General features: G+C 53.9%; 1 protein-coding gene and 1 pseudogene across 4 annotated transcripts in view; both read left to right on the top strand.

Annotated features, from left to right (window-relative positions):
• The window catches only part of ARHGEF10L (Rho guanine nucleotide exchange factor 10 like), a gene marked incomplete at its 5' end in the record, with an annotated part of 124,249 nt that overhangs the window by 20,112 nt on the left and 77,767 nt on the right, over nucleotides 1-26,370 (top strand). For all 3 annotated transcript variants that reach the window (XM_081143659.1, XM_081143658.1, XM_081143657.1), the window contains 3 exons: nucleotides 6,992-7,068; nucleotides 13,253-13,438; nucleotides 14,162-14,201. In XM_081143659.1, the coding sequence (XP_080999785.1) occupies nucleotides 7,035-7,068; nucleotides 13,253-13,438; nucleotides 14,162-14,201 (260 nt within the window). The remainder of the gene's footprint in view (nucleotides 1-6,991; nucleotides 7,069-13,252; nucleotides 13,439-14,161; nucleotides 14,202-26,370) is intronic.
• On the top strand, nucleotides 12,270-12,602 carry LOC308560683 (large ribosomal subunit protein eL30 pseudogene; annotated as a pseudogene). Its single transcript has one exon. The product of its transcript is annotated as a large ribosomal subunit protein eL30 pseudogene (transcript).

The raw sequence follows: 26,370 nt of genomic DNA, 5'->3' as shown, positions 1-26,370 counted from the left end.
AAGCTGGGGGAGGGGAAGGAGCATGAGGAGGAGGTGTGTGCTATTTTACAGAGGGTGGTGGGGAAGCCTCTGATATGCTGACCTTTGATCAGAGCCCTGAGGAGGTAAGGGAGCACCCATGTGTGTGTGTCCAGGCAGAGGGAACAGCAAGTGCAAAGGCCCTGTGGCTAGAGCCTGTGTGGGGTGTTTGAGGAACTGCACGGTAGTTCTTGTGATGGGGGTCGAGTAAGCTGTAGGGGGAGAGGTGGGATCCGAAGTCAGGGAGGTAGTGGGGGAGGGGGTGCGTCATGTAGGCCCTTGCAGACCAAGGTGAGGACTCTGACTTCCACTCTGAGTGAGGTAGGAAAGCATTTGAGGGTTTGAACAAAGGAGTAACTTGGCTGCTGTGTTGAAAACAAAGTGGAAGCAGGAGACCAATCAAGGGGTTATTTTAATGGTCCCAGGAAGAGCTGATGGCGGTTTGGACCAGGTGGTAGTGGGGGACGTGGGGAATGGTGAGAAGTGGTCAGATTCAGGACATATTTGGAAGGCAGAGCCAACAAGGTATGCTGATGGGTAGGATGGAGGTGTGAGAGAAAGAGGGAGGCAAGGGCGAGTCTGAGGTTTTTTTGTCTGAGTCCTTGGCAGGCCGGAGCTGCCATCAGGTGAGCTGGGAAGGCTGGGAGGAGCAGCGGTGGTGGTGAAGAGTTTGGATGGATGTTGAGATGAAGATGCCCAGTCAGCCACGGGCAGACATGTTGAGCAGGCTGGTTTCCAGGCAGAAGTGTGGATCCAAGGGACACTCAGTCGAGTCATCATTGTGGAGATGGTCTTAAAAACCATGAAATGGGCGAGGTCACCCAGGGAGGCACAGGTGGAGATGGGTTGTGAGCCTGGGAGTGGTCCAGAATTTGGATGTCCTGAGGATGTGGTGGAGGAAAGGGGACCGATCAGGAGCTGGCCAGGAGGAAGAGTGGAGGGAGCATTTAGAGATGGGAGCAGCCAAGTGATGGGGACGTTGAGGTGTGGCTAAGGCATGTCCACTGCATTCGGCATCATGGGGGTCACTGGTGACTCCAGGGAGCCGGCTGGCAGAGCGGTGGGGAGAACACCCAACCTTCCAGGTGCCCTTCTGGAAAATCCAGCTCCCTCCAGCCTCTCTGCCTTTGTTTGGGCCATTTCTTCAGCCTGGACTGTCCATTCTGGCCCTGCATCCACTCTGTTAAGTTGCATGGTCAGGCACAGCTTCATTTCTTGGTCCCGCCTCATCTGACTCCCAGCTCCCCGGCCTGTGAAAGGGGGGAGCAAAGCCCACCTCTCGGGTTTGGTTCTCGCATGGAAGTGCTGCACTGCTAGAATGAGTGTCCTAGGGCCACGCTGGCACTGAATTGCCTGAGAGGTGGCTTCAGATGTGGATACTGACGCTCAGAAAGGTGAAGGAGTAGCACAAAGTACATGCTGTTCCCTTCTGGCCTCCAAGTGTGTGTGCTGTGGGGCCCTATCACATGGGCCACCCAGGACTCAGCTGAGGATCTGGGGCCCTCTGGGGATGAGGGCAGGAGATGAGGTCAGGATAGTTCAGCCCATATTAGGAGACTTTTCCCATCCCCCTTCAGCCTGGCACCTCCTGTCTGGGCTGGATAGCTGGGGACAAAGGGGTTAATGTGCCTGGGGTTTGTGGGGAGGAAGAAGGGCTGGGGACTAGTCTGGTGGCATCCCCAGTCACACATAGACAGGGCCTTGCAGCTTCTGGCTGGCTCTGGTTTCCCAGGCAACAGCCCTCGGGGATCCCCTCTGGAGGGGTATGGGGTGGGTCGTGGGTGGGCTTCTCTGCTTCGAGGCCTCTTCTTGGGGCTACTCCCTCCTGTCCTGACTGGGGATCACTGACCAGGGTCACTCCTAGCCAAGAAAGTCAAAGGAGGAAGGAGGGCGGGGCTGGGGGCGCCTACTCTGGTGGGACAGAGCCTCCATTGTCTGAGGCTCAGTCATTGACCAAGCTTCACCCCTGCCCACAACCAGGAGGGCACTCCTCTCAGAGCCTCCCTCCCCCTTCCCACCCCTGGAAAGCCCATTGAGTGGCCTGGTGCCTAGTGGATGAGGGCAGGAGCTAGCCCTCTTGTCCCTCTGGCATTTGGAGGCTCCTGCCATGGGCTGGGGAGGACCTGGGGCCTGGGGGATGCTTGCCCCACCCCCTTCACCCATGTACTCATCCAGCGCTTGTAGTCCAAGGGTCCTGCCCTGGCTGTCTGCTCACAGCCCAATGATGCCCCTCTTAGTAGCTGCATGGCCTAGGGGACATCCTTCAGCCTGTCCCCTTCCTTTTCCTCATCTGCTATGGGAATTAAATTAGACAGAAATGGAAAAATGTTCAGCATGAGGCCTGGTGCGCGGCAGTGCTCAGATGTCAGCTGTTATCATTTCGAGGACAATCATTTTGTGATCTCAGGGCCGATGAGGGTCACGAAGGGCAGGGCACGGATTCTGATTGATGGTCAGCCTGGACTCAGTTGAGCAGTCTGCAGAATGGGATAACACTGAGCATCCTCCAGCAGCGGGAGAAGCTCTGGGAAGGGAACTAACATTTATTAAGAGCCTGCCAGCATTGTCAGACATCATTTCATTTCCATTTGTCTCTGACCAATGAGGACAGGAGACACAGAGAAGGCGACTCACTTCCCGAGGCCTTGCCACTGGAGAGCAGCAGATATAGTGTTTGAAGCTGGTTCAGTGTTTGAAGCTGGTTCCCTCAGATCCCTGCCCGAGCCCTTTCACATCTCTCTCTTTAAGGCTCTGAGTTCTGGTCATGTTCTTTTTGCTGTAGCTCCTCTGGTGTTTTCTTGGGCCAGGCACCTGGTCTCTCTAGAGCCCCTGGGAGCCCTCTGCCTCCAGACTTCGCAGCAGATGGCCATTTTGCTGGGGCCTCCGAGGCAGTGTGTTGGTGACCTGCCACCCTGCATACACTAGCCGTGCTCTCTCCACTGTCCAGCTGGCACCCCTACCTCTCCCTCTTGTTTCTGGTCTTTCTGGACCGAGCAGAGGACAGCTAGGGGCTGAAGTTCTCACCTGGAACTGTGCTCCTCTTTCTGTTGGGCAGGAAGTCCCACACCTGCAGCTGCCCCAGGCCCAGGGTCTCCCTAGTCTCACCGACTCCACAGTGAGTAGATCCCAAGCAGGGCGAGATTTTCAGGATGGCTGGTTCTAGGCCTCTGGACTTGGCAGCTCAGCAACTGTTGTCTAGCATGTGGGCCAGTGCTCCAGACACTGAGCTGAAAAGAAGAGGTCACAGTCTAGTGAGGGAGATAGTTATACTATGGGTTGTATGTGTCCCAGAATCACGTGTGCTCTTTGATCATAGACTCCCTGGCTGTACCCCTGAGCTACTGAATCTTGTGCCTGGGACACATGTATTTTTTTTTAAAGCTCCACAATCAGGCTTGGGAACCACAGCATGATATGGGTCTGGGGAGTCCTCACAGAGGAGAAACTGGGTCTGGGTTTTGAAGGTTGAGTAGGAGTTTGCTTGCTGGTTATGAAAGAGAATTCCACCTAGAGGGAGCAAATAGCTTGAGCAAAAGGCCCAGAGGTGTAAGATAGGTTGGCATGGTCATGGGCCTGACAGCGCTTCATGAGGGCTGGAACAGAGTTCCCTGTCAGGCACGGGCTGGGAGCTGCTGAGGCCAGAGGGGTCAATGGGGAGGGGGAGGGGCGCATCATCTAGGGCTTGCTTAGAGCCTGGACTTCATTCTGAAGGCCGTGAGGAAGAGTCAGAGGGTGTGTGCTGTGGAACAGTCATTGTGGGGGATAGGTTGGCCAAGTGCACGCCTGACAAGGGCTAAAAGCCAGAGAGACCTCTCGGAGGGTACAGTCGTGTGGAGGAGCTCTGGTCCTGACCAGCCCAAGCACGTGGTCCTGTTCCCCTGTCCCACACCTTTTTTCCTGGCTTCCAGGAGAGAGACATGGGTACCTATGAGGCCAGAGATGGAGGTGGGTGTCTGGGCCAGAACCTATTCCTTGTTTTCCTCAGTGCAACCCTGGGTGGCAGCCACCCTTCCTCTAGCGAGGCTGCCCGACTTGGATGTGCCCGCATCTGCTGCCTTCCCAGCTTCTGGGACTGACTTCTGCCTGCATGGACCCCTCCCCACCCCCTCCTCCCCGACTGGGTCCTCTCTCCAGCGGCCAGCCTCCCCTGTCCTCAAACTCCTGGTCAGACTTCTGCAGCCTCCCTGACTTTCAGGAGCCCTCCAGATATATTTCTCCAGGTCTCATTCAGGAGGAAGAGGGATGGGGCCACTCAACTGAGTGGGGTGGGAGATGGCCCAGGATGGGGTGAGTCACACAGGCTAGTGAGGAGAGGCAGGTGCAGGCTGAAGGAGCTGTTCCCTATGGGCCTTTGGGCTGGGTGGACCTTGAACTCCTGAGGCAAGGGGAACTAAGCATTTTGGTTAAATTAGAGCCTGGAAGACACCTGCCGTGGTGAGCAGGGCTGCTGAGGATGGAGGGTGGTGCTAATGCTGGCTGCTCTTGGGTGGTCCAGGTAATGAGCTTGACCTGCTGAGGCCCACCCTGCAGCCAGGAGCTGGGGGCTTCCTCCCTGGCTCCTCTGCACCTCACCCTGTCTGAATGTGGCCACTCTGAATAGTGTAGTGGGGAAGGGCACTGTTCAGGGGATCTACCTGCCTGGCGGGTGTTGGCAGTCACTCTTAAAGAGATTGACCCCCCCCCCCCCAGCCAAGAGAAGAAACTCCCCTACCACCCAAGCATGACGCTGTTACCATCATAATGATAATAGTGGCCGGTTTGCACGGAGAGCTTACTCTGTGCGAGGTACCTTGCACACCCCACTCAGCCCTCATTCTGTCACCGTGGGAACTGCATGGCAGGGACTCGTGAGAAAGGTGTTCACTGTACTGCCGGCAAGTGCAGACTGGGACCTGAACTCAGATCAAGTAACAAATCTCACCTTTTAAACCACTGTGGTCATGTCTGTGCCACCCATGACCTGACTCCTTTCATGTAGCAGCCCATGGGATCGTCTGGGCAGGTGCTGTCTCCACTTTATAGAGACAAAGCCCTGGGTGCTAAGAAGCCGAGGAAAGGTCAAGGTGACTGAGAGGACCAGGCAGAGCCCAGCCTGCAGGTGGATCTGGCTGTCCCAGGCTGCTGTCCCAGATCCCCACAGTTTGAAGCCCTGGGATCTCAGGGTCCCTCTGTGAGCCACCCCTAGGGTACCTTATACTTTTGGGGTATAGAGTCCAGACACACAGTCCCATTTTCTGTCCCCCATTTCAGTGGTGACAGCTTCAAGGATGAGCATCTTGGCGCTGACTGAGCGTGCCCTGGGGCTTTGTGGTTGACCTCAAGTATGCTGCTGGGAGTCCCGTGGGGCAGGCAGTAGGACTCCCATTTTACAGATGAGGACACTGAGGCTCAGCTTGCCTGCCAGTGGAGCTGAGACTCCAGCCTGGGTCCCTGACTCCCAAGGCAGAGCTGTGGTCATCACAGCCTATGCCCTGAGTGTTAATGACAGCCATAGACCAGTGTGTCCCAAGGACCTTCCAAAGAGCTTTACACATTTTTACTCTTTAGTTCCTTAATAACCTCTTGAGGTGGGTACTTTGTAATTTCCATTTTGCAGGAGAGTAAACTGAAGCCCAGAGATGGGGGTTAAGTAACTCATCCAAGGTGTCATAGCTACTGAGTGGTGGGACCCAGGTGGTATCAGGTAGCCTGGACTCTCTCCTAACTATTGCACCATGAGGGTCTCTAGTGGTGACGTTGGGCTGCTCTGAGCCATCCCCACTCCCTTGTCCACATCCTGTGAGACTAAGGGAGGTGTGTGCACAGTGGTGGCCACATGCCTATGGGCATGCATGGGGCTTGCCAGTCTGTGTCCTTGCCTGGGGACCTCATTGCCCCAGATTAGCTTATAACAGACACCCCCCAGATTCCAGCTTCAAAGTCCAGGGAGGCCATGTGATTACAGGAGTGAGAGTAGGGCTCGGGGGTCAATACCCTCTGACTGATTGCTAGTGTTGTCCCCTGTTCCCTTGCCTCTGTGACCTGGGGCAATGACTTACTCTTCTTAGCCTTGGTTTCCTCATCTGTAAATGGAATAATGCAGATAAAGCTCGGCTTTATGAATGTTGGCATCTCTCTTCCTTTCTGGGGGAAGCCTTGGGCTTGGAGTGGAGGGTGGGAATCAGCCCTGAAGGGTGAGGAGGAAGGGGCTGGCATTAGACTCTCTGGCCTGAGGGGAAGAGCCTGAGTTTCTGCATCATCAGAAAACTGCATTTAAGGAGCAGTTTGCACAGGAGCCTGGGCTGGGCTCCTCCTTTCTTCCTGCTGTAAAATGGGTATACGTTTCCCTGCTCCTTCCTGAGTGGTTCTGAATGAGCCCGCAGGGAGGAGGTAGCTGCTGTGCAGTTGCTGTTTGCTCTTGCAGCATGCAAAGGGGCCTGCAGACATTTTCGTTGGCTTTCCCAAGTCCTTTGCTGGGGATAAAATTTTAGTCCTGAGACTTTCCAGTGTGGGGCTAAAAGGCACAGTCTCACACTTAGTGGAGAGCAGTTTGTATTCAGTCAGAATTGACCCAGCTGATCTGTTTCTAGGAATGTGCCCTTGGCTCATGCATCCCTTCTCTCAAGGTGCTATGTATGGAGGGTGTTAGTTGCTGCATTGTTTACAACATCAAAAACCTGGAAACAGCCTCCGTGTCCATTGGGGGGGCTCCTGAGGGTCCTTGGCATTGGTCAAAAGAAAGGCCAGTGGTGGTTGGGGCTTCCTGGGAAGCTGGGGTTACTGCTCTGCAGCTGCTGTTTTTTCTGGGTTAATGATTTATGATGGGCGAGGGCTGAGCCCTCTCTGGGCTGTGCTGTGCTCCTGGAGCTGCTGGGGAAGGAGTGTGAGAGCTAGCAGGCTGGAGTGCGCGGGTCGTGAGTCAGTGACCCCTCTCTGTTGCCAAAGCTTTGGCCTTGGACTTCATCTAATTAGACTTCTGGCCTTCTTTCCACAGGCGAGCTGCTGGGACGGTGCTGATCTGAGCTGGACTTCGTCTGATGGCTTCCTCCAACCCTCCACAGACTGCCATAGGTACTGTACCCTGGGCTTCTTGCACTTCCCCCCTCTGAGCAGGGCTGTGGGGGCTAGCAGAGGGCCACCAGCTTGGGATCAGGCTGACCCCGGGGTGTGAATCTGGCTCTGCTGGTTGTTAGCTGTGTGACCTTGGCCAACTGACTTTACCCCAGTGGTTTCTGTGTCTGCAACAGGGAAATAATAATTTCCTCCTCAGAGTGGGCTCTGGACAAGGTTTGATTCTTTACCTGTGTCCTTAAGATCCCCTGAAGAGATGGGCAGAGCCCACCTGGGGAAAGAAGTGGGCTGGCGGATGAAGCTTTTGAATTGAGGGTGGGGACCCAAGGTTTGCCGGGAAGGGGCTGGGCCGTCTGTCTCCACCTGTGAAGGTGCCAAGGTCAGGTCATCTAGCAGCGGTAGGCCTTCTAGAGTTGGCATAAAATAAAAACCAAAAAACCCCACCAAAACAAAAAATACTTACACTAATAAAATTATTTGTTCATCTGGAATTCAATTTGACATCCTGTATTTTATCTGGCAACCAGGGCAGTGGGGCCTCAGACACAGCAGGTGGAATCCAGGCCCCACCCAGGGGGAGCTGGACCCAGACCATTTCACCCCCTGGGCCTGGCTTCCTGTCCTCTTGCCCCCATCGGGGGAGGCAGGCATCAGAGTGGTAGCGAGGAGGGCATTCTCGTCAACCTGACCTGCCACTGCCACTTGGATGACTGGGTGTCTCTGTGGCTCCATTTCATCACCCATTAACCTGGGGATAGTAACAACACCCTCTCTTGTGTTGTTGCAAGGCTTAAATATAGGTAAGGCTCTGGTGTGTGGTCACTGATCGATCAGTGAATGGAAGCTGTTGTCACCGTGGGGCGTTGGCAGGGTGCTGCGTGTGCGGCGTGCTCTGCACTGAGCCGTGTTCTTCTCCGGAGGGTGGGGTCAGCACAGCGGACCTGCCTTCTCCACAACAGTGTGGCTTCCTGGGTCCCGGCCTCCTGGCCTCTCTGGGGTTGGCTCTCCCGAGGACGGGGGTTGTCCAGGAAAATTAAAGGTGTGTGTGGCCAGTTCTGGCTGTGCCACCTGTCCAGATGGGTGGGAAGGGCTCGGTTCAGCTGTCAGTTATCCAGGGATGGGCCTCCTGATTTTTCCTTCTGACAAGGAGTGATGTCTGATTGCCTGGGTCTCAGGAGCCTGGGAACAGCACTGGGGACAAGGGCATCTCCTGATTCATGACCGTGACTTTGGGTCCCAGGATGCCCCCCCCCCCGGCCCCTGCTGCCATGATCACCTTGCATCCTTTCTCCTACCTACCTAGGGGGCCAGACGTGGAAAGAGAACAAATTCATTTTATGATTAAATCCATTCAGTTCCATCCAAGAAACATTTGATGGACATTTATTATTCCAGCTCTGTCTTATATCGCTGGCTAGTTTCATCTGGTCGAGCCAGGCTCTTGGCCATTTTTGGCCTCTTTGGGTGCTTCCTGTCTTCTTACCAAATAAAATTCAGATTCCCTGAAACATCTCTTCGGTCATCTTATAGCCCCTTCATTGTTGCTCACGTGTTCAGCTCCACTGGGCTCCTGGATGTTTGTTCTTGGCACCTGCTGTGGCCTCAGCTGGGAACACCTGTCCTCACCTGGTCCTGTCAGACTTCTGCTCATCCCCAGGGCTCTGTGCAGGGCAGCCTTGTGCCTGAGGCCCCGGCTGGCCTGGGCCCCCTCCTTTCTTTCAGCACCGGCTCACTCTCTGGGGTTTTAGGTTTTTTTCCTCTTGCATCTGCCTGCCTCACCCCTCACTGAGCTCCTTGACATTGATCGGTCCCATCTTCTCCCTGAGCCTCCTGGTCCGGGGGCTGCTGGACCAGTTCGTTGAATGTGGGCGTGATTGTGTTGACTGATGGGCTAACTGAGGCCGTTTGTGCTCTTAAAAGGAGAAGGTGCGGAAACGACCCGAGTCCCTGGACATGGTCTGGGCCTGGCCTGTGAGTGGGGAAGGCCTGCCCATCTCACCCCCAGTCAAGGACTGGGCTATGACTCAGGGCAATAGTAATAATAACAATAATAATAATAATAATGTGATGATGACGACGTAATGACAGTGGTAATGAATAGAGTCATCATCATAAGAATGGCTGACACTCAGTGAGCGCATACCTGGCGCCAGGTGCTTTATGTGTATTAGTTCACATAAGTATTTGTGTAAACAAATATTGTGAGGGTTCACTGCTATTACCCTCATTTTACAGACCAGGAAACTGCAGCTTGCAGGGTAAACTAACTTGACCCTCACACAGCCAGTGAGCAGGAGAGCTGGAGTCTGACCCAGGCGGCCTGACTGTAGTCACTGTAGTGATACCGGCCAGTGTAAAGGGAAACCCTCCCAGTCATTGTCTGCCCAGCAGATCCCAGTAGGCAGGGACCAGGGCGCTGAGCCCCCTTAGTCAGGATGGGCCTGTATCCTATAGCCCAGAAATGGTGGGCAGGGACTTTGTGGTCATTTGTTTCAATATTTTTTAAACTTTAAAAAACCCCACAACCCATAGACATGACAACTGGAGTGAGAGTGTGTATGTGTGTATGAATTCAACAAATACTTATGTGCCTACCATGTGCTGGGCACTGTACCAGATGCTGGGGTTACAACAGTGAATGAAATAGGCAAGAATACCTGCCCTCATGAGGCTGTTTTCTCATAGAGGAGACAGACAGTAAAATAAATGAAACTTTGAGCATGTTACATACTCGTAAGGGCCACAGAGAAGAGTAAAGCAGGCAAGGTTAACAGGGAGCCCCAGTGTCTCCATGGGCAGGTTGGGCCAGGGCAGTCTCGCTGGGAGATGATATGTGATAAAGACCTGAAGGAGGGGAGAGTAGAAGACAGACACCTGGGGGAAGATCATTCTGGACCCTGGAGCTGAGAGGGTCAAGATCCTGAGGCAGCAGCCGTGTGGTGCATTCATGGTGCAGCAAGGAGAACAGTGTGGCCGGAGTGGAGTGAGCGAGGGAGCAGTAGGAGGTTCTACGCACACATGTCAACACATGCGCACAGACATGCACACATGCACACACACACACATGCACACACATGAATAGGGCTGCATACACACATTACATGAAGCTGAGACAGTTTTATATATTATATTAACTGAAACAGAAGTGTAAAAGACAATATCAAAAGTAATACTAAATGTGATTTTATGAATATTATAATATTTAAAAACATCTAAAACAAGCAGTTCATAAACAAAACAAAATGCTGCCTGAGAGTGTCCTAATTGACTTTATGGCCCCCCAGGGGGTGGAGAACTATCACTTGAAAACCACTAACCTGGCTTCCCACTCAGCCCCTGCGTTTCCCTTGCTAATGCATCATCATGGGGCCAGGTGTGCAAGGGCTCAGGCGACTTCCAGGAGGCAGCAGGGCTTAGTGGAAAGAGTATGGGACATGAGCAAAGCCAGATCTGGGTTCAGATGCAGCTCCCCACTTATTAGCAGGACACATCACTTTAGCTCTGGAAATCCCTGTGGCTCCATTGCGTGAAAGGGGGGTGGTTGTGAGGCTTCAACAGGGAGCTCCATGGGGCACATTTTAGGCTCTCAGCTGTGATTATTTCTCCACACCTGGGGAAGGAGCTTGTGCCCAGAGGAGTCCACCTGCTGATGTTGGCCCATGGAGTCTCCAGAGCTCCCAGGAGGGGCTGGGTCCCCACCTCAATGGCCTCCACCTGTCATCATCCCATAGAAGTTGGGGAGGGAGGGTGAGCTCTGGGTTTCTGCTGCAGCAAAGCAGCTGAGGAAGGGGCTTCTTGCATTCGATATATTTGCACCTTAAATGTTCTGCTCTGGAGGCCCCCAGGTCACCATGCGGGGAGGGATTGGATTTTTCTGGTCAGAGAGACTGCTGGAATCAGATCTGTCCATCTGTCTGTCTGCTGGTCCATCTACCCATCTCTCTGCTCCATACACCTCCCTGCCCATGCACTTGTCTTCCACCTGTGAGCACACATGGACCAGGCAGTCCTGTCCTCAAGGATCTCAGGCTGGGAGGGGCGGTTGTTACAACAGGTGCTATTATGTAACACAAATACCAGGCACGATGCCCAGCCCTCCATCTACCCGGCAGTTCTCAAGGAGGGGCGATTTTGTCCCCTACGGGGCACTTGACAGTATGCGGAGAGGTTTTTGGTTATCAGAGCTGGAGGGTATTACTGCCTTCTCATGGGTAGAGGTCAGGAGTGCTACTACAGGTCCCGCAGTGTCCCCACAACAGAGACTACACAGCCTCGATGTCAGCGGTAGCGAGGCTGAGAAACCTGACCTACATCTCAGTCCATGTGCACGTCGGCCTCATGGGGTAGGGGCTGTTTTTATTCTTCAGTTCACAGGGGAGGAAACCAAGGTTCAGAGAGGTGCAGTGACTGCCTCAGAACCACACAGCTGGAAGGGGGCCCAGACAGGATGGGCTGAGTGAATGCTTGAGGTTCTGTCCTGCCCCAGATTCTAGGGACGAAGCCTGGGGACCTCAGCGGGTGAAGTGGGAGGAAAGGCAAGGGCTTGTTACACTTCAGGATGGAGAATCTATTCCTTCACTCGTTTACGAAAGTTGCTGGGCTCCGACCCGGGGCCAGGCCAGGACCTGGCCCGTTAAAGGGGCACCAGATTGGTAGGGGAGTGTGAACGGGCACAAAGCACACCCTTACGTGCTCTACAGGAGTGGATGAAGAGAGCAGGGGGCTAAGACAGAGAAGGGGGACAGGGCTTCCTTCAGTTAGGGCGGTGGCTTGGGTCAGGGGCGGGGAGAGTCCCTCTGTTTGAACTGAGCTTTGAGGGGACAACAGGAGGACATGGGCAGGAAGGGGGTCTCCCAGGAGGGAGGGACAGGGCGTGAGGCCGCACTGGACAGACCTCCACGCTGGGAGCACCGCCCCCTAGCCCTGCCCCAGCCAGTCTGCGCCCTGGCACCTTCAGGCTCCAGACACTTCCAGGCAGCTGTGTTTTATGCCAAATAAAGTGCAGCGTGCAGAACGGGTCTGCACGTGCTCATTGGCACACATGCAAAACCCGCAGCCATATACGCACACATGGAAGCACACACGTGTGTACCTGTACACGTGCAGACGCATTTAAACAGCTCCCTTGTTGCTTTCTCGTTTCCCCGACCATCTTGGCGGCTGCTCTTGGTTGGGGGCCATCCTGCATCTAAGGCAGGAGGATGGTGGCCACAAAGAGACGGAAAAGTCACGGGAGTTGATCAATTCCAAGCTCCAACGGGTTATGAGGAGTGGGAAGTGCGTGCTGGGGTACAAGCAGAGTCTGAGGATCAGACCAGGCAAAGCGAGACTGGTCATCCTCATGAGCACCTGTCCAGCCTTGAGAGGTCTGAAATGGAGCCCTAGGCCATGTCGGGGTCCGTCACTGCCGTGGCAATGACATTGAATTGGGCACAGCGTGTGGAAAAGGCTACAGAGTACACACACTGGCTGCCACGGACCCAGGTGATTCTGGCATCGGTAAAAGCACGCCAGAACAGACAGGTGAAAAGTAAATCGTGCAAAGCTGTCCTTTATTAAAAATGGCCAGAGCTTGGTTTAAAAAAAATAAATATAAAAACAAATCGCCTATTTGCTTACAAAATAGGAAAATAGAAAACAAGAGTATGAAAGACGCATTCAAGGACAGATGCACACATGCTCACCGTGGAGCTCGAGCGCTCCGCCTCTCCGTCCACCCCTATCTGCTGATTTTTTTAGTTTTTATTTACTGTTTTCCTCACCTGAGGATATTTTTTCCATTGCTTTTCAGCGAGAGTGGAAGGGAGAGAGAGAGAGAGAAAGAGAGAGGGAGAAAGACACTGATTGGTTGCCTCCCGCACACGCCCTGGACCAGGCCTGGGATCGAGCCTGCAACGTGCCCTTGGCCCGGAATCGAATCCAGGACCCTTCAGTCTGCAGGCCGACGCCCTAACCACGGAGCCAAATGGGCCAGGGCAATCTGCCTTAGAGCTCTAACCCAACCACAGGACACTTCAGGGGCACGGAAGGCCATCTGGCCTGGGCGTGGGTTTAATCTAGTCTCTGGGAACTGCTCTCGATCCCTCGCTTAGACCTGCAGAGCTGCTCACCCATTTCCAGACACCTCCCCCTTGGCCTACCCCTGGGACCCTGCAGCCCAGCTAATACTCCTCCTCCCTTCCAGGGGATCAGCTGGTTCCTGCAGGAGGCCCAGGCCCCTCCCCAGAGGCGGAGGACGACCCTGGAGAGGCCTTTGAGTTTGACGATAGTGACGATGACGAGGACACCAGTGCGGGCCTGGGTGTCCCAGGCGTTGCTCCAGAGTACGCAGACGCCCCACTGATCGATTTCGACGCTGCCCCGGTCACTGGTAAGGTGCTCTGGGATGCTTGGGTCCTCCCATTTCCAGGCCTCTGGGCTGGGGTGGAGGCTCCCTGCTCCCAGTGATGCCTCTGGTCCCTCTGCTGTCCCCAGAAAGCAGGAAGGGAGAAGCCATTGGGAAGAAGCTGCATTCCATTGCCTCCCCTGGGAACTGGGATTCCTCGCATTCCTGCAGCATCTGGTGTGCTTTGGCACATAGTAAATGGAAGTGGTTGGCCCAGCTCTCTGGAGCCACCCCCCCACCCCCCCATAGCTTCTCCCAGGGAATCACATCAGCCAGAGGAGCAGCCTCCCTTTAGTTGGGATTGGAAGGCGGGTAGCCCTGGGGGTGGGAAGGCCCTGATAAGGCTGGTGTTAAATGGCAGCTTCTGGGCTCTTGATTTTGTCATCTGGGAAAGACCGGGGGACCGGACTAGCAGGAACTTCCTGCAGCCTTGGGGACAAGGGACTCCTTGAGGAGCTGGGGGTGGGGGGCAGGCCTAGAGCAGGCAGGGCCGCTGGTTCTGGTTGGAGTTGGGATGTGGGCCATGGGGGTGCGGGTGGGGGCGGTGCACGCAGGACAGGTAAGGGAGCTTGATGACAGTGAAGAGGCTGGGAGAAGGGAGGCGGGCCCTGCAGGCGCCCAGGCTGGCCAGGCCCCGTCTCTAGCACCCCCGGGGAGTCCACCGGCAGCCTCCGGCCTGACGGGCTCTCCCTCTGCTCTTCTCCACAGACGCAGACCCAGACCCAGCGGCTGCACTGCCCCAGACAAAGTAAGTGAGCCTCCTTCCTTCTTTTTTGGTGGCTGGAAAAAGAGGAGAGACTGGGCAGGTGGTGTGGGAAAAGGTGGAGCTGCAGCCAACATGGCTCAGGACAGGCCTTTGGGTAAGGAGGAGCGCAGTTCGAGATCCCTGGACCCGAGGGAAGAGATCAGTCCCTAGAATTCACCCACGTTACTCCAAACCCTGGCTCTGCGCCTTGCTAGCTGCGTGGCTTGAAGGAGTCCTATGGATTCTTTAAATGTAAGTCTGTTCATGCACAAAATGGAAACAGTGAAGTCCTCACCTCGCTGGGTCGTGGCTGAGACTTAGACGGCTGTCTGGTGTTCAGCGCAATGCCTGGCCCGTTGTCTTTGCCATCGCCGTTTGTTTTGCCAGTACCGTTCCCGTGACTGTTGTCGGGGAACCCGTCCTTCTCTATCTGGGAGCCTGTCTGGGGCACAGCAGCCTGATGGTTAAAAGCCTGAATTTGGAGGTGACTGCCTGGGTCTGACTCTGCCCCAGCACTGGCTGTGGGTCCTTGTGTAAGTCACAATCCTCTGGACTTCGGTTTTCTCATCTGTAACATGGGCCACTGCTTCCTCCTTAGAAAAATGCATTGTTCGGTAAGAGGCCCAGCATCACAGCAGGCACCCGGTCAAGGCGGTTACTTTTGCTACCCTTCCCTCTGGGGTCTTGGGCAAGTCAGCTCTGGGGTTGCACGGCACATTTGGGGGTTGGGGCCATAAAAACTGAGGCCTCTCAGAGCTTTACTTATTGCTGCTCACTGCTTGGCTTTGGAGACATGGGTGCTTAGGGAGTCCCCTTCTAAGGGAAGTGTTAGTGGTCCATCCAGGCCCTGGAGTTTATGGCCAGGGAGGGATGTTTGAGACTTCCTTTGTCTTCCAGGTGTGAGTTGGGGGGAAGGCTAATTCTCAGGCAGGTGTTGCCCAACTGGAGGTCTCTATGATGCAGATGTGGCCCTGGACCCCTGGAGCAGAAGGCAGTCCTGGATTCAAATCTCTGTCCACACTTGTATGTGCTCTTTCGTCACTGGGAGTGGGCGGACCCTGTGTGATTAAGGCCCCAAGTGGGAGCTGGCTTTTCCTCCCTGGTCAGGGACCTGCAATGAATCAGCAGTCCTGTAGTACTGGACTGGGGAGATCTGAGATAGCTGTGATCTCCCAGGATGACAGCCCTCCAGGTAGGCTGGGAATGAAGCTGCCCGGAAACTCCCAGTCTGGTAGGGAAGGCAGACACTTCACGATGGGACAGAGAAGGGTGCCCAGGGAACTGGGACACTGGCCCGAAGGAAGCCATGAGGGGGTCTTGGTTGAGCAAGAGAGTGTAAATTCACTGGTGGGAGAGGGGAGGAATGAAAGGAGTACCCACATGGAGGAAGCTACTGGGCAGAGGCCAGGCTGTGTGCAGCGAGCACCCTTGGTTCTTTCAGGCCACACTCCCAGAGACTCCATTCCCTACCTTGGGGTCAGGAGCACAGCCTGGCCTATCCCTGCCCACCTGCTTGCCGTGCCCTGGAGACCTGATGACTGCAGCCAGGTTGTGTGTCTGGCTGGTGCCACGCTGAGGCCATGACCCAGTGGTCCCCAGAGCTGCTGCCTAGTTGTTTTCATCAGCCCACTGGTCGGGACAGCTCAGGGTGGGCCAGGCGTTTCTGAAAGAGGCCTGGTCCTTTAATCCTCCGCCCGCCACTCCGCAGCACTACCCCTTGTCCTATAAGTTGCCCTGGAGCAACCCCAGCTCCCTTGCACACCATCTCCAGGAGGCACCAGGGCCAGAGCTCTGGAGTTCAAATCCCCATTCAGCCCCTCAAGAGCTGGGTGCCTTTGGGCTGCCTGTGAACCTCTCTGAGCCCCAGTTTCCTCATGAGTAAGATGGAAATAATAATACGCACCTTGAAGCATCCTGAGGAATAAATGAGACTGATTATGGGAAGCACGAAATACACACATTGTGTTCACTTCTGCTCCCACCTCCTGTCCAGTTTGGATGGCTCCAATGCATTGGGGCTGGAGGGACAGAGACCGTGTGCCCAGTGCCTTGGACTCCTGGGCTGGGCCTGCATTGCCACGACTGGAGTCTCACCCACAGCAGGCATGGATAAAGATCACACTTGGGTTCCTTTAATGGGGACAGACATTCATGGGACATGAGACTCTGCCCAGCATTGATCACAGCAGGAGTCCTAAGAGGCCTCTGTTCAGCCCCTTACTTTTACAAATGAGGAGACTGAGGGGCAGGACTGCCCAAGGTCACACTCCAGCGGCCCCCTGACTCCTTGTCCAGTGCTCTCCACCTTTCTCCCAGCTTCATCCCTCCCTTCCAGGTCTTCATTTGCTTTGGTTCCAGCCTCTTCCCAGGCCGGTGATTTTCCACTCGGAGTCCTCTGGGAGGTGAATCCATCCAGATCATGTTCCTCCTCCTTGTTACCCAAGAGAAAGGAAAAAACCCCTTGCTTTTCTTTTTAAACTTCCCTAAAGGTAGTCATTAAGCAAACACTGCTTTAAAAAAACACACAAATCTTCAAGTGGAGGACATTTCACCTCTTGTTACTGCATTTTCTCTGTGGCTCACCTGCCCGGGGTTTGGAAATGGCCTTGGGCTTTGCCTGGCTGCCCACCTGGCCTCCAGGGAAGGTCCTCACAGCACAGCTAGAGTAACTGCCCAGATCCAGGCAGAGCTGCAGCGGCAAAGTGGCCTCACTCCTCCCAGGGCCCTTGGAGGGAAGGAGGCAGAGCCAGTCCTCACCCCCGCTCGCCAGCTGGTGGCAGGGGCCTGGCGGGTGAACTGAGGGCTGGGGGCTGGCTCTTCGAGGGTCTGGGAGCCCTAGCTCTGAGCCACAGAGCTGGCTTCAAGCCTTGCCCTGCTGTCACTAGCTGTGTATCACTGGGCATGTGGCTTCCTGTCCCGAGCCTCACTTTCTTAATCAGTAAAATGGAGATAATAAGTCTCCTTTCTCGCAGGGCTCTGTGAGGCGTACGGAAGTTAACATTTTATCCCATGCTTAGTCTAGCTGGCACATACTGGCTGCGCCAAACATATTTACTGTTGTTATTCTGGGCCCTGGTTTAGATTTGGTTTTAGAGGGAGCTGGTTGGGCTCTGTCCCCTGGGAATCCGACGGGCCTGGGTTTGGTCCAGCTCTCACCCACCAGCTACCCCACCTCCAGGAGTCTGCACAGGTGGGGGAATTCCACCTGCCAGGCGGGCGGTGTAATTCAGGTCCAGGGGTGCTGGGTCTGTCTCTGGCTTTGAGGCGTGTGGATTTCCTGGTCCCTTTGCCTGCTTGGTTGGGCTGCCCAGAGGAGGAAGCTGGGCTGCTATGGGGTAAACAGAGCTCCTGGCATTGCTGGGGGGGTGTCATGCCAAGGACTGTGGGGTGAGTTTTAGGGGTGGACTACCCTGCTCGACCACTAAGCTACCCTGCAGGGATGCACTGGGGCTCCAGGTTTGAGCCCAGAATCTCAGACTCTAGCTCATGGTGGGGCTGTGTGGTTAACTCCATATTAATGATCCGATTGTTTGTATGTTTATTAAAGTAAGACCTTTGCCTGCAAGCAGATGCTCTCTAGCTTTTGGGAGAGTTGTTTCTGAGCAGTCGGGATGTCCCGAGCATCCCAACTGGGGAGCCAAGCAGAGTGGACTCAGAGCTGCCTGTGTGATTCTGGGGGAGGCCCCTTCTCTTGAAATGGGAGCAAAGTAAAAGCCAGCGCCCGCCCCTGTCGCCTGCACTGAGGTACTGTGATGGCAGAGGGATGAAGAAGTGTCTTCCCACCTGCAGGCCAGCCCCAGGGGGGCAGCTTGCTGCTGTGTCTTCATTCTCAGGGCTTGGCGTGGTGTCAGGCACAAGGCGGCTGCCGAGGACATGCCTGCTGATGGGTGATGGGTACTGATGGATGGAAGGACGGGTGAGTGGGGCCTGAAAGGTGAGCTTCAGTGTCTCCATGAAAATGAACAGAACACAAGCAGCGTGGAAATGGAATCTCTGCACCTGGGCTCTGATTCTGGCAGCCGCCGGGGGCGGGACAGAGGCTGGCAGGAAGGGAGGCTCAGGGCCGTTGAGTGGCCGAGGCCACACGGTCATAGTCCCCTGATCCTGCCGATGCTGACAGTGTAGGCTGCCATCTACTGAGTGCTTCCTGCACATTATGTCATCTCCTGGGCACAGCAGCCCCGGAGACAGGGACTGCTGATCACTTCCATTTGCAGATTAGGAACTGAGGCTTGGAGTTGGAGTGGTTTACCCAAAATCTGGCAGGGCTGGTAAATCGCAGGGCTGGAGCTTGGCCTGTCTGACCCTTGGAGCCCGCAGGGTTGGCCTTTCCTGGCAGACTTTGCAGCCAGTACACTCACAGCCAGCCTGAGCTCTCGCTGGGGGAGCTGCGGGGGAGCTGGGGTTGAAAGAGTGGCCTTGGGTGCCCAGTGGTCGCTGGCTGCCTGTGTTTTCCTGGACACGCCTCTCACCCCTCACTCAGAGCACTTGATGTGGACTCCGGCCTCCTGGGGAGTTGTTTGCTTTTCCTGCCCTGTTCACTGCCATCCCAGAGGGGCCCCTGCAGTCTCAGCATTTCCTGTTGGGTCAGGCCTTTGGCTCCTGGCCCAGCTGTAGGGACTCACAGTGGCCCACTGGAGGTACCAGTCCTGCTCCACCCTGAGCTTATCCAGACAAGATGGATGGGCCAACATCTCTCACCCAGACATGGACCCAGAGGGAAGCAGCTCGGCACCTGGATTCCTGGAAGGGCCAAGGAGACCGTTCTCTGTGGATGCATCTTGGGCTGACAGGGTCAGGGTGAGAGGAAGCCAGACTCAGGGAAGCAGTGTTTGCACAGAATGGAAACAAGCTGGAGGGCCTGCCTGCAGCCTGGCCTTGGCCTTGTGGCTCCTGAGACCTCTGGGTGGGGAGCAGGGGGAGCAGTTGAACAAGGGTGGAGTAGCCCCAGCCCCCAGAGGAAATTCTCCCTGGGGAGTTCAGTCATGGAGTTATCACTCAAGGTTTTGTGTATTGCTGCAGACCCAGCCTGGAATTGTTTGGAACCCTGGGCTTGGTCAGAAACTTGCCATTTCCCCAAATCCAAGTATTCATAGCCTTTTGTGTCCTGTCCTACAGGGTCTATGTGGGCAGTGGAGTCCCTTGTGGGAGGGTTATGGGGCCCCCTATTCTACTGAAGATGCTCTCTGGCCCCTTGCCAGTCCCTAAATTGGAAGAGCTTTATTTTTCTGGTTTCCTCTTTCCACCCTGGTTAAATGCATTTCCACATCTGAACTATGGCCTTTGGGTCACAGACCCTTTGAGAATCCAGTATAAAAACCACACTGTCTCTCCCCTGAAAAAGCTACACCTGCTCATTTGCGACATTGAGGGCCCTGTCAGGAATCTGGTGAGGTCGATCCCTGGGTCCCTGTAGCAATAGGACTCTGCCGTCTTCAGCTTTTATCTGTGCCTGGCACAGAGAAGCCACAATACTAATAGCTTGCACATGCATGGGCTTTACTGTTTATATAGCCTTCCTACACACATCTCATTTTGATTCTCACAACTGTGGTAGGGAGAAGAATGCTTCCCCCCCCCCCCCCCCCCCGCAAAGAGGTCCATGTTCTAATATCCACAGCCTGTGAAATGTTATCCTACATGGCAAAGGCACTTTCCAGACGTGATTACATTAAGGATCTTGTGATGGGGAGGTTTTCCTGGATTATTCCTCTTGATCCAATGGAGGGAGGCAAGAGGGTCAGAGTCAGAGAGAGAGCGAAAGATGCCTCAGTCTTGACTTTGAAGATGAAGGAGTGGGCCACAAGCCAAGGATTACAGGCTGCTTCCAGGGACTGGAAAAGGGCAAGGGAGCGGGTTTTACCCCGGAGTCCCCAGAAGGAGCACAGCACTGCCAATGCCTTGCTTTAGGCTCATGAAACCCATTTCGGACTTTGGACCTCCACCGCTGTAAGATAATACACTTGTGTTGTTTAAGTCACTGAGCTTGTGGTGATTTGTTACAGCAGCAATAGGAGACTAACACAAGGCCCTGGAAAAAGGGAATTATTATGGGGCACATTGTGCAGACCAGAGAGGTGCAGTCACTGGTCTAGGGGGCCGGGCTGGCAGGTGGTAGCACTTGGGCTCAAAGCCTGAGGTCAGATCCTCTGTTTACTCTTCATCTGCAGAACCCGCTGCCCACCCAGGACAGTGTTGGGGGCTGTCCTTGGCCTGTATTCTGCTGGTCGGCTGGTGTCCTCCCTGCCCTTGACCTCCATTCTCCATCCTCTTAGGGTACAGATCTTTACCGAGCACCTATGATGTGGCAGGCACTGCAGCAACCAGGCAGACAGTCCCTGCCCCTGGGGGCGGGGTGGGGGGCGCTGACAGTCTGTGCAGGGCTGAGTTATTTTCCTGAGCCCAGGGGCAGGGGGAGGGGGTGGGGGTGAGGAATGGGCTCTCGAGCCAGATAATAATGGCCTGCATGGAATCAGAACTTGTTATTGACCATACCCTGTTCTGAGAGCTTTATCTGCCTTATTTCATGAGTCCTCCCCCAGGCTCTCCCAGGCCGGCCCTGTCAAAATCCCCACTTTACATATTCAGAAGCAGGCGCAGAGAGCACCTGTCATCAGCCTGAGGTGACAGAGCCAAGCTGAGATGAGGCAGAGCCCCATTGGCTCCCAGAACCAGTGTTGCAAACCTCTGCCCTGCCGTGTCCCACAGGGATCTGGTTGGGACCCCACCCGCTCTACATAGCAGCCCCATTGCCTTATCTGCCACATTTCCGCTCCGTGAAGTGGAACAGGAGACCCGCCTGATGAAGCCTTTGGAAGGATGAGATGAGATGTCAGAGCAGATGCTTAGTCAGTGAGATGCCCTTTATCACTGTCCCCAAAGGGTGCTGGTCTGACTGGGGCAGATCAGGGCACAAGGGACCCGTGTTGGCCAATGCATTGCTTACCATTTCCTTAGATGTGTTTTCTTTCTCCCTTTTTTTTGGTTACTAATGGTTATACATGTTTGTTGTAGAAAAGTTGGAAAGCACAGAAAATGATAGAGTAAAAGCAAGATTTAATTCTACCACTGTGCGTTCCTGTCCAGCTGCTTTGCTCTGCATATATACAAGTGAATGCACATTTATTTATAGAACTGTGGTTTTATTACACATACTGTTTCATGGTGCATTTTGTGACCTAATTACATAGCAAGAGCATTTTTCCATGGGAACCTGTGTTCTTCTTCAAAACCCCACGTGGTTCCTGATAAGTTATTGCTGGAGCCCTGGCCGGTGTGACACAGTTGGTTGGGCGTTGTTCCATGCACTGAAGAGTTGCCAGTTCGATTCCTGTTTGGGTCACACGCCTGGGTTGTGGGCTTGATCCCCGATGGAGTGCATACAGAGGGCAGCTGATGGGTGTTTCACTCTCACATAGATATTTCTCTCTCTCCCCCTCTCCCTTCCTTTCTCTCTAAAAATCAATAAAAATATAAAAATTAAAATGAACTTGTATTTAGAAAAAAAATAAGGTATTGCTGGGGGTGCAGTGCCTGTTCATGGTCTGATCACAGAGTCCAGGACCCTCCAGATGTCAGGGAGGAAAGTATGTGCAGATCAGAGGCAGGGTCTGGGTCAGCCTCTGGGGCTGTGGGGCCAGGCTCCTGTGTGGAGATGGTTCCCTGGGGGGCCTTGGTGCTCAATCCCCATTGAGGACTGTGCTGTGGATACTGTGTGAGGGGTCCCTTTGCAGATTTCCCCTAGGGGCTCCTCACTGCTGCTACTTGTTCAGTAAGTGGATGTGTCACTGTGTGTGGGGTGGCACAGGACAAGCAGACTGGGTCCTGGGACCCTTCTGTATATGAAGGATGGCCGGCTGCAGCGTGAGGAGGGGAATGCGTACAGGGACCCTGTAACTGGAGGAGGCGGGGGCAGGATGGGGATGGGAAGTGGTGCACGTGGAGAATTTATCCTGTGCCAGACCCTGTGATGAGTATTTTACATGCCTCTTTATTTACCCATTAGCAGAACCCTTAGAGGGAGGTATTGTTGCCCCATTTCACAGATATGGAAACTGAGGCATAGAGAGGTGCTAAGTGCTTTACTGGCCCTATCTCAATCCTCACAGTAGGAAGCAGAATCGATTATTCACTATAGATTATTGACTGTCCCTGTGGCAGAGCCCAGTGGCAGAGCCGTGGTTTTGTCCAGAGCTGCTGGCTTCAGAGTGTTCTGTTCACGCCTCAAACCCATGAGCCTCGGTTCTCAACCCTGGCTGCACACTGGACCCAGCGGGAGCTTGACTGACACCAGTGCCTGGGCGCCTCTGGACCGACGGGTCAGAATTGCTGGGTAGGGCCCCAGGTAACTGCAGGGGTCAGCTGCTTTGAATCATCCCAGCGGATGACTTGAAGGTCCCTCTGACTATAAAATGTTACAGGAACTAGAAAGCGGCCAGAGCCAAAAAGAAATCTGGCAGTGGGATTGATCTGGGCTTAACGTTTTTGTGTCTCTTGGACGTAGGGGTAGTGGAAATGGTGGTGGTGAGAGTTTCAGGGGCGGGCGATGCTCTGAGTAGCGCTATCCTGGGCAAGCCCTCTGTCTCAGGCCTCCGTGTGCTGCAGATCGGGTTGTACTCAAGGCCTTATAAGGCAAAGCTTATTCTGGTCCTTTCTATTTGCCAAAGGTGGAACTTTCCCCCTTTTGTATTAGTCATACCTTGTTCTGGAAGAGGCCCCAGGGATGCCCTGTGTGGGGATGCCCAGATAGGAATCCTCAGCCCGTTTGGTTTGAGGGTCTTCTCCTTGACCACTCACACTCTGTGGGCTCTGGGAAGGGACCCTGTGAAATCTCTTGTCATTGAGGTTCTCTGAGAACCTGGGGGCTGTGCCTGCAGCAGCAGGGGCTGGGGGCACTGCCATTCTCTGCAGTGGGGATTCTTATCTTAAAGAAAATAGGCCAGGGAGGGCATCGGTCATCACTGAGTGTCCACTGTGTGCCAGGGCTGATGGAATGGCGCGGCCAGGACAGAGCAGGTCCTTGCTGTCACAGGGCACTCACTCCCCTCTTGTCCTCGGCTTGTTCCTGGAGAGAGAAGAGGTGAACACAGAAGTGCTCTGAGCTCCATGGTGGCCTTCTGTTGCACTCGACCCAAATCTGGTCCATGAACATTGTCGTTGGGTGCCTGGGAGAGGTCCTTTGTCCGTCTCCTGCCTCCTCTTTTTGGTCAAGCTTCTCATTCTGAGTTCCTCTCCATGGACTCTGCTCCTTTCCTTTATATCCAGTGGCAGGGGCCTCACCTTGTAAGACTGCTGTTATCTCAGCTGACCTTTCTCTCCTGGGCATGCTGAGAGGCATCAGAAGTGCAGGAAGCTCAGATAAGGGTGAGCTAATTGGCCTCTTATTGCTTTTTATGGCTCTTTTATTATCTGGGGAGTCCCCAGAAAGAGTGTTTGCTTACTGGGAAAATTAGACTTCTCAGCCAGGCAGCAGCTGGGAGAGGCTGTCCCCCGGGTGGGTGCAGGGTGGGTCAGTGGCCTTGGCAGGAAGGAGCAAGGAGGGAGGAGGCACCCCAGCCTCATTTCTTGCCATACCCACCGCTTCCCTTGCCTGGGAGGCCCTTTCCTCTGAATGTGCCTGGGGAACCCAAGCCTGGGGCAGCAGAGCCCGGGTCAGAGCAAGGTTTGGGGGCAAACCTCAGCTCTATCGCTTGTGGCCAGGTGACTTGGGGCTAGGTCCTTGCCTGTTCTGAACCTCACTCTCCTCATCTGTGAAATGGTCATAATAAGACATGCACTTGTCCTCAAGCATTTGACATCCTCCAGGCACAGAGTACATGCCAGCAAAGTACAGGGCTGCAGTGGGTAGTGGTGTCCGGCAATCCTGGGAAGACCTGTCCACTCACAGGCGCTGGCCTCTTCCCTCCCTTGGGCCTCCCAGTCTCTCTGCTGGCCTCAGCCATTGAGGCCGAGGGGGTGGTTGTGAAGGTGACTTCTCTATGCTGTGTGACCCACATTTCCCACCCCAGGAAGCCAGGACCAGTACCTGGGCTGGCGACTCAATGGAAATGAGCCCAGGCTAGCTTCTCCAATAGAGGAGGTGGCTTAGATCTGCGTTGTCTTGTATGGTGGCCACAAGCCACATGTGGCTATTTCAACTTAAATTAGTTAAAATTAAACATTAAGGTCACTGTGTTTTGGCAACGTGCAACCAAGAGGCTCATGTTTTCAGCCCCACCCTGGCTTTCAGTGTGTCATAGAGTATTTCCAGAGCCCTTCTAAAGCTGCCTGATCTCACCCAAAAATATCCCCCATCCCCACTCGCCCTTGATGCCACCTTCAGGGTTTACCCGGGACTTTCTCACGTGTTCCCTGGTTGAACTGCACTGCGGCCTAGGAGCTGGGTGGTACGATTTGTATCCAGTATTTTTTTGATTGTGGCATCTTTGTCATAGATATTTTTGCTGCATGACTAATTGGCTGTAAGGCAATTTTGCCATAAAAGAGAAAAAATCATGACAAATAAAAGAGGGAGATTAAAAATGAATAACAGAACTTAAAAAGCTACTGTGAAATACAAAATATTTGAATACATCTGAAATGTGTTTAGGTTTATGGCAATCCTGTGCCAATAACTGACTTTATTTTGTGGATTGTACCTAAGTACCTGTCTTCGTTCTATGGGGAAAATGTGGGTTCACCTCAAAGAGGGCCCTCGGCCCTTCCTTTTCTCTCCTCCCCATATAGCATGTTTCAAAATAAGCAACCAACTCCCCGGCAAGTTGTCCTCTGGAAGAGATGCTAACTATTTTAAGATCACTCCTGTTTATAAACTATTTTCTCCACCAGTTTGTCAATGGAGAAATGAAGCCAGACTGACAACCAGACAGACAAAACAACAATAGCAACAACAAACCAAACTTGTTTTATCTTTTTTTACAGCAATATTGCCTTACAGCCAATTAGTTACGTCATGAAAACGTTCATGGCAAAGTGTCTACCACGAAAGTACCTAGAACACTTACGATTTCTTTTGGACTAAGACTTGAACTTGCGTTTCTGACTCTATCCTGAACGCTCTCTCCTTCCTTTTAAAAAAAACGATGGCTGAATAGCCTAGCGAGGTTCAGTGACCTTAGGTCGCAGTGAATCTGTGATGTCAGTGGATATTTAAATGCAGGTTTCCTACTTCCGAGGCGTCTGGTTGAAAGAGCACAAACTTTGCAGGCAGACAGCCTGCTTTAGATCCCATCTCCCTGTGATGCACCGAGTGACGTTAGTCATTAAGTCTCTGCGAGCCTCAGTTTCCCCATCTGTAGCCCAAGGATGTTAACACCTACCTCATATGCCCTCTTGTGAAATGAAATATGCAAATACAGGGGTGGGCAAAAGTAAGTCTACAGTTGTGAGTACTTGAAACACAATTTATTCTTGTGTTATTATTGATTAGTAATTATATTATTTATTTGTATTACAGCTGTAAACCTGCTTTTGCCCATTCCTTTACAGAGGCAAAGCAGAGCAAGTAGCACCCCACAGGGGCATTGTAACGGTCACCAATTGTCACGGTTAATGCATCAAAGCAAACTTTCAACCAGACTCTGCCAAACCCCCTCATGGACTCCGGCTGGAATGGTTTGGTTCTGTCCGAGCATTTCGGAGCAGCTGCATCCAGCACCTTCTAGATGTCTCTTGCTTGAGCAGATGGTGCTCCCGGAAACAACTGGTCGGGATTGGAGCTCAGGTGGCTCCCTTGGTCCCAGCACCCCCCGCCGGTGCAGTCCAGCCCTGTCCCCTCTTGGCATTTATTTCCGGTCGGTGGAAAGCCTTACCCTAAGACTGTGTCCCTTACCCCAGGGTGACACTGCTGACTTCTGGCAGTGAACTTTGAGCTGAGACCAGCTTCTCTAATAGGTGACTTAGACCTGCATTGTCCTATACAGTGGCCACTAGCCACACACAGCTATTGAAAGTAAAATTAAGTTCCTTCCTTAGTCACATTAGTTCCACCAGCCACATCCAAGTGCTCGGTAGCCATGTGAGGCCCACGGGACAGCACAGACATAGACCGTTTCCATTGTCACAGCTATTTGGGCTGTTACCCGAGACGCAGCCATAAGAGCCCAGCTTTGGGGGCCAGACAAGCGGACTCCACCGTCTGGCTCTGCCCCCCATGGGCAGCATGATCTTGGGC

The sequence above is a fragment of the Miniopterus schreibersii genome (genome assembly GCF_964146895.1).
Source record: "Miniopterus schreibersii genome assembly, chromosome: 8".
Lineage (NCBI taxonomy): Eukaryota > Metazoa > Chordata > Mammalia > Chiroptera > Miniopteridae > Miniopterus > Miniopterus schreibersii.
Note: the sequence above shows the minus strand (reverse complement) of the source record. Positions and strands in the feature narration are given on the sequence as shown.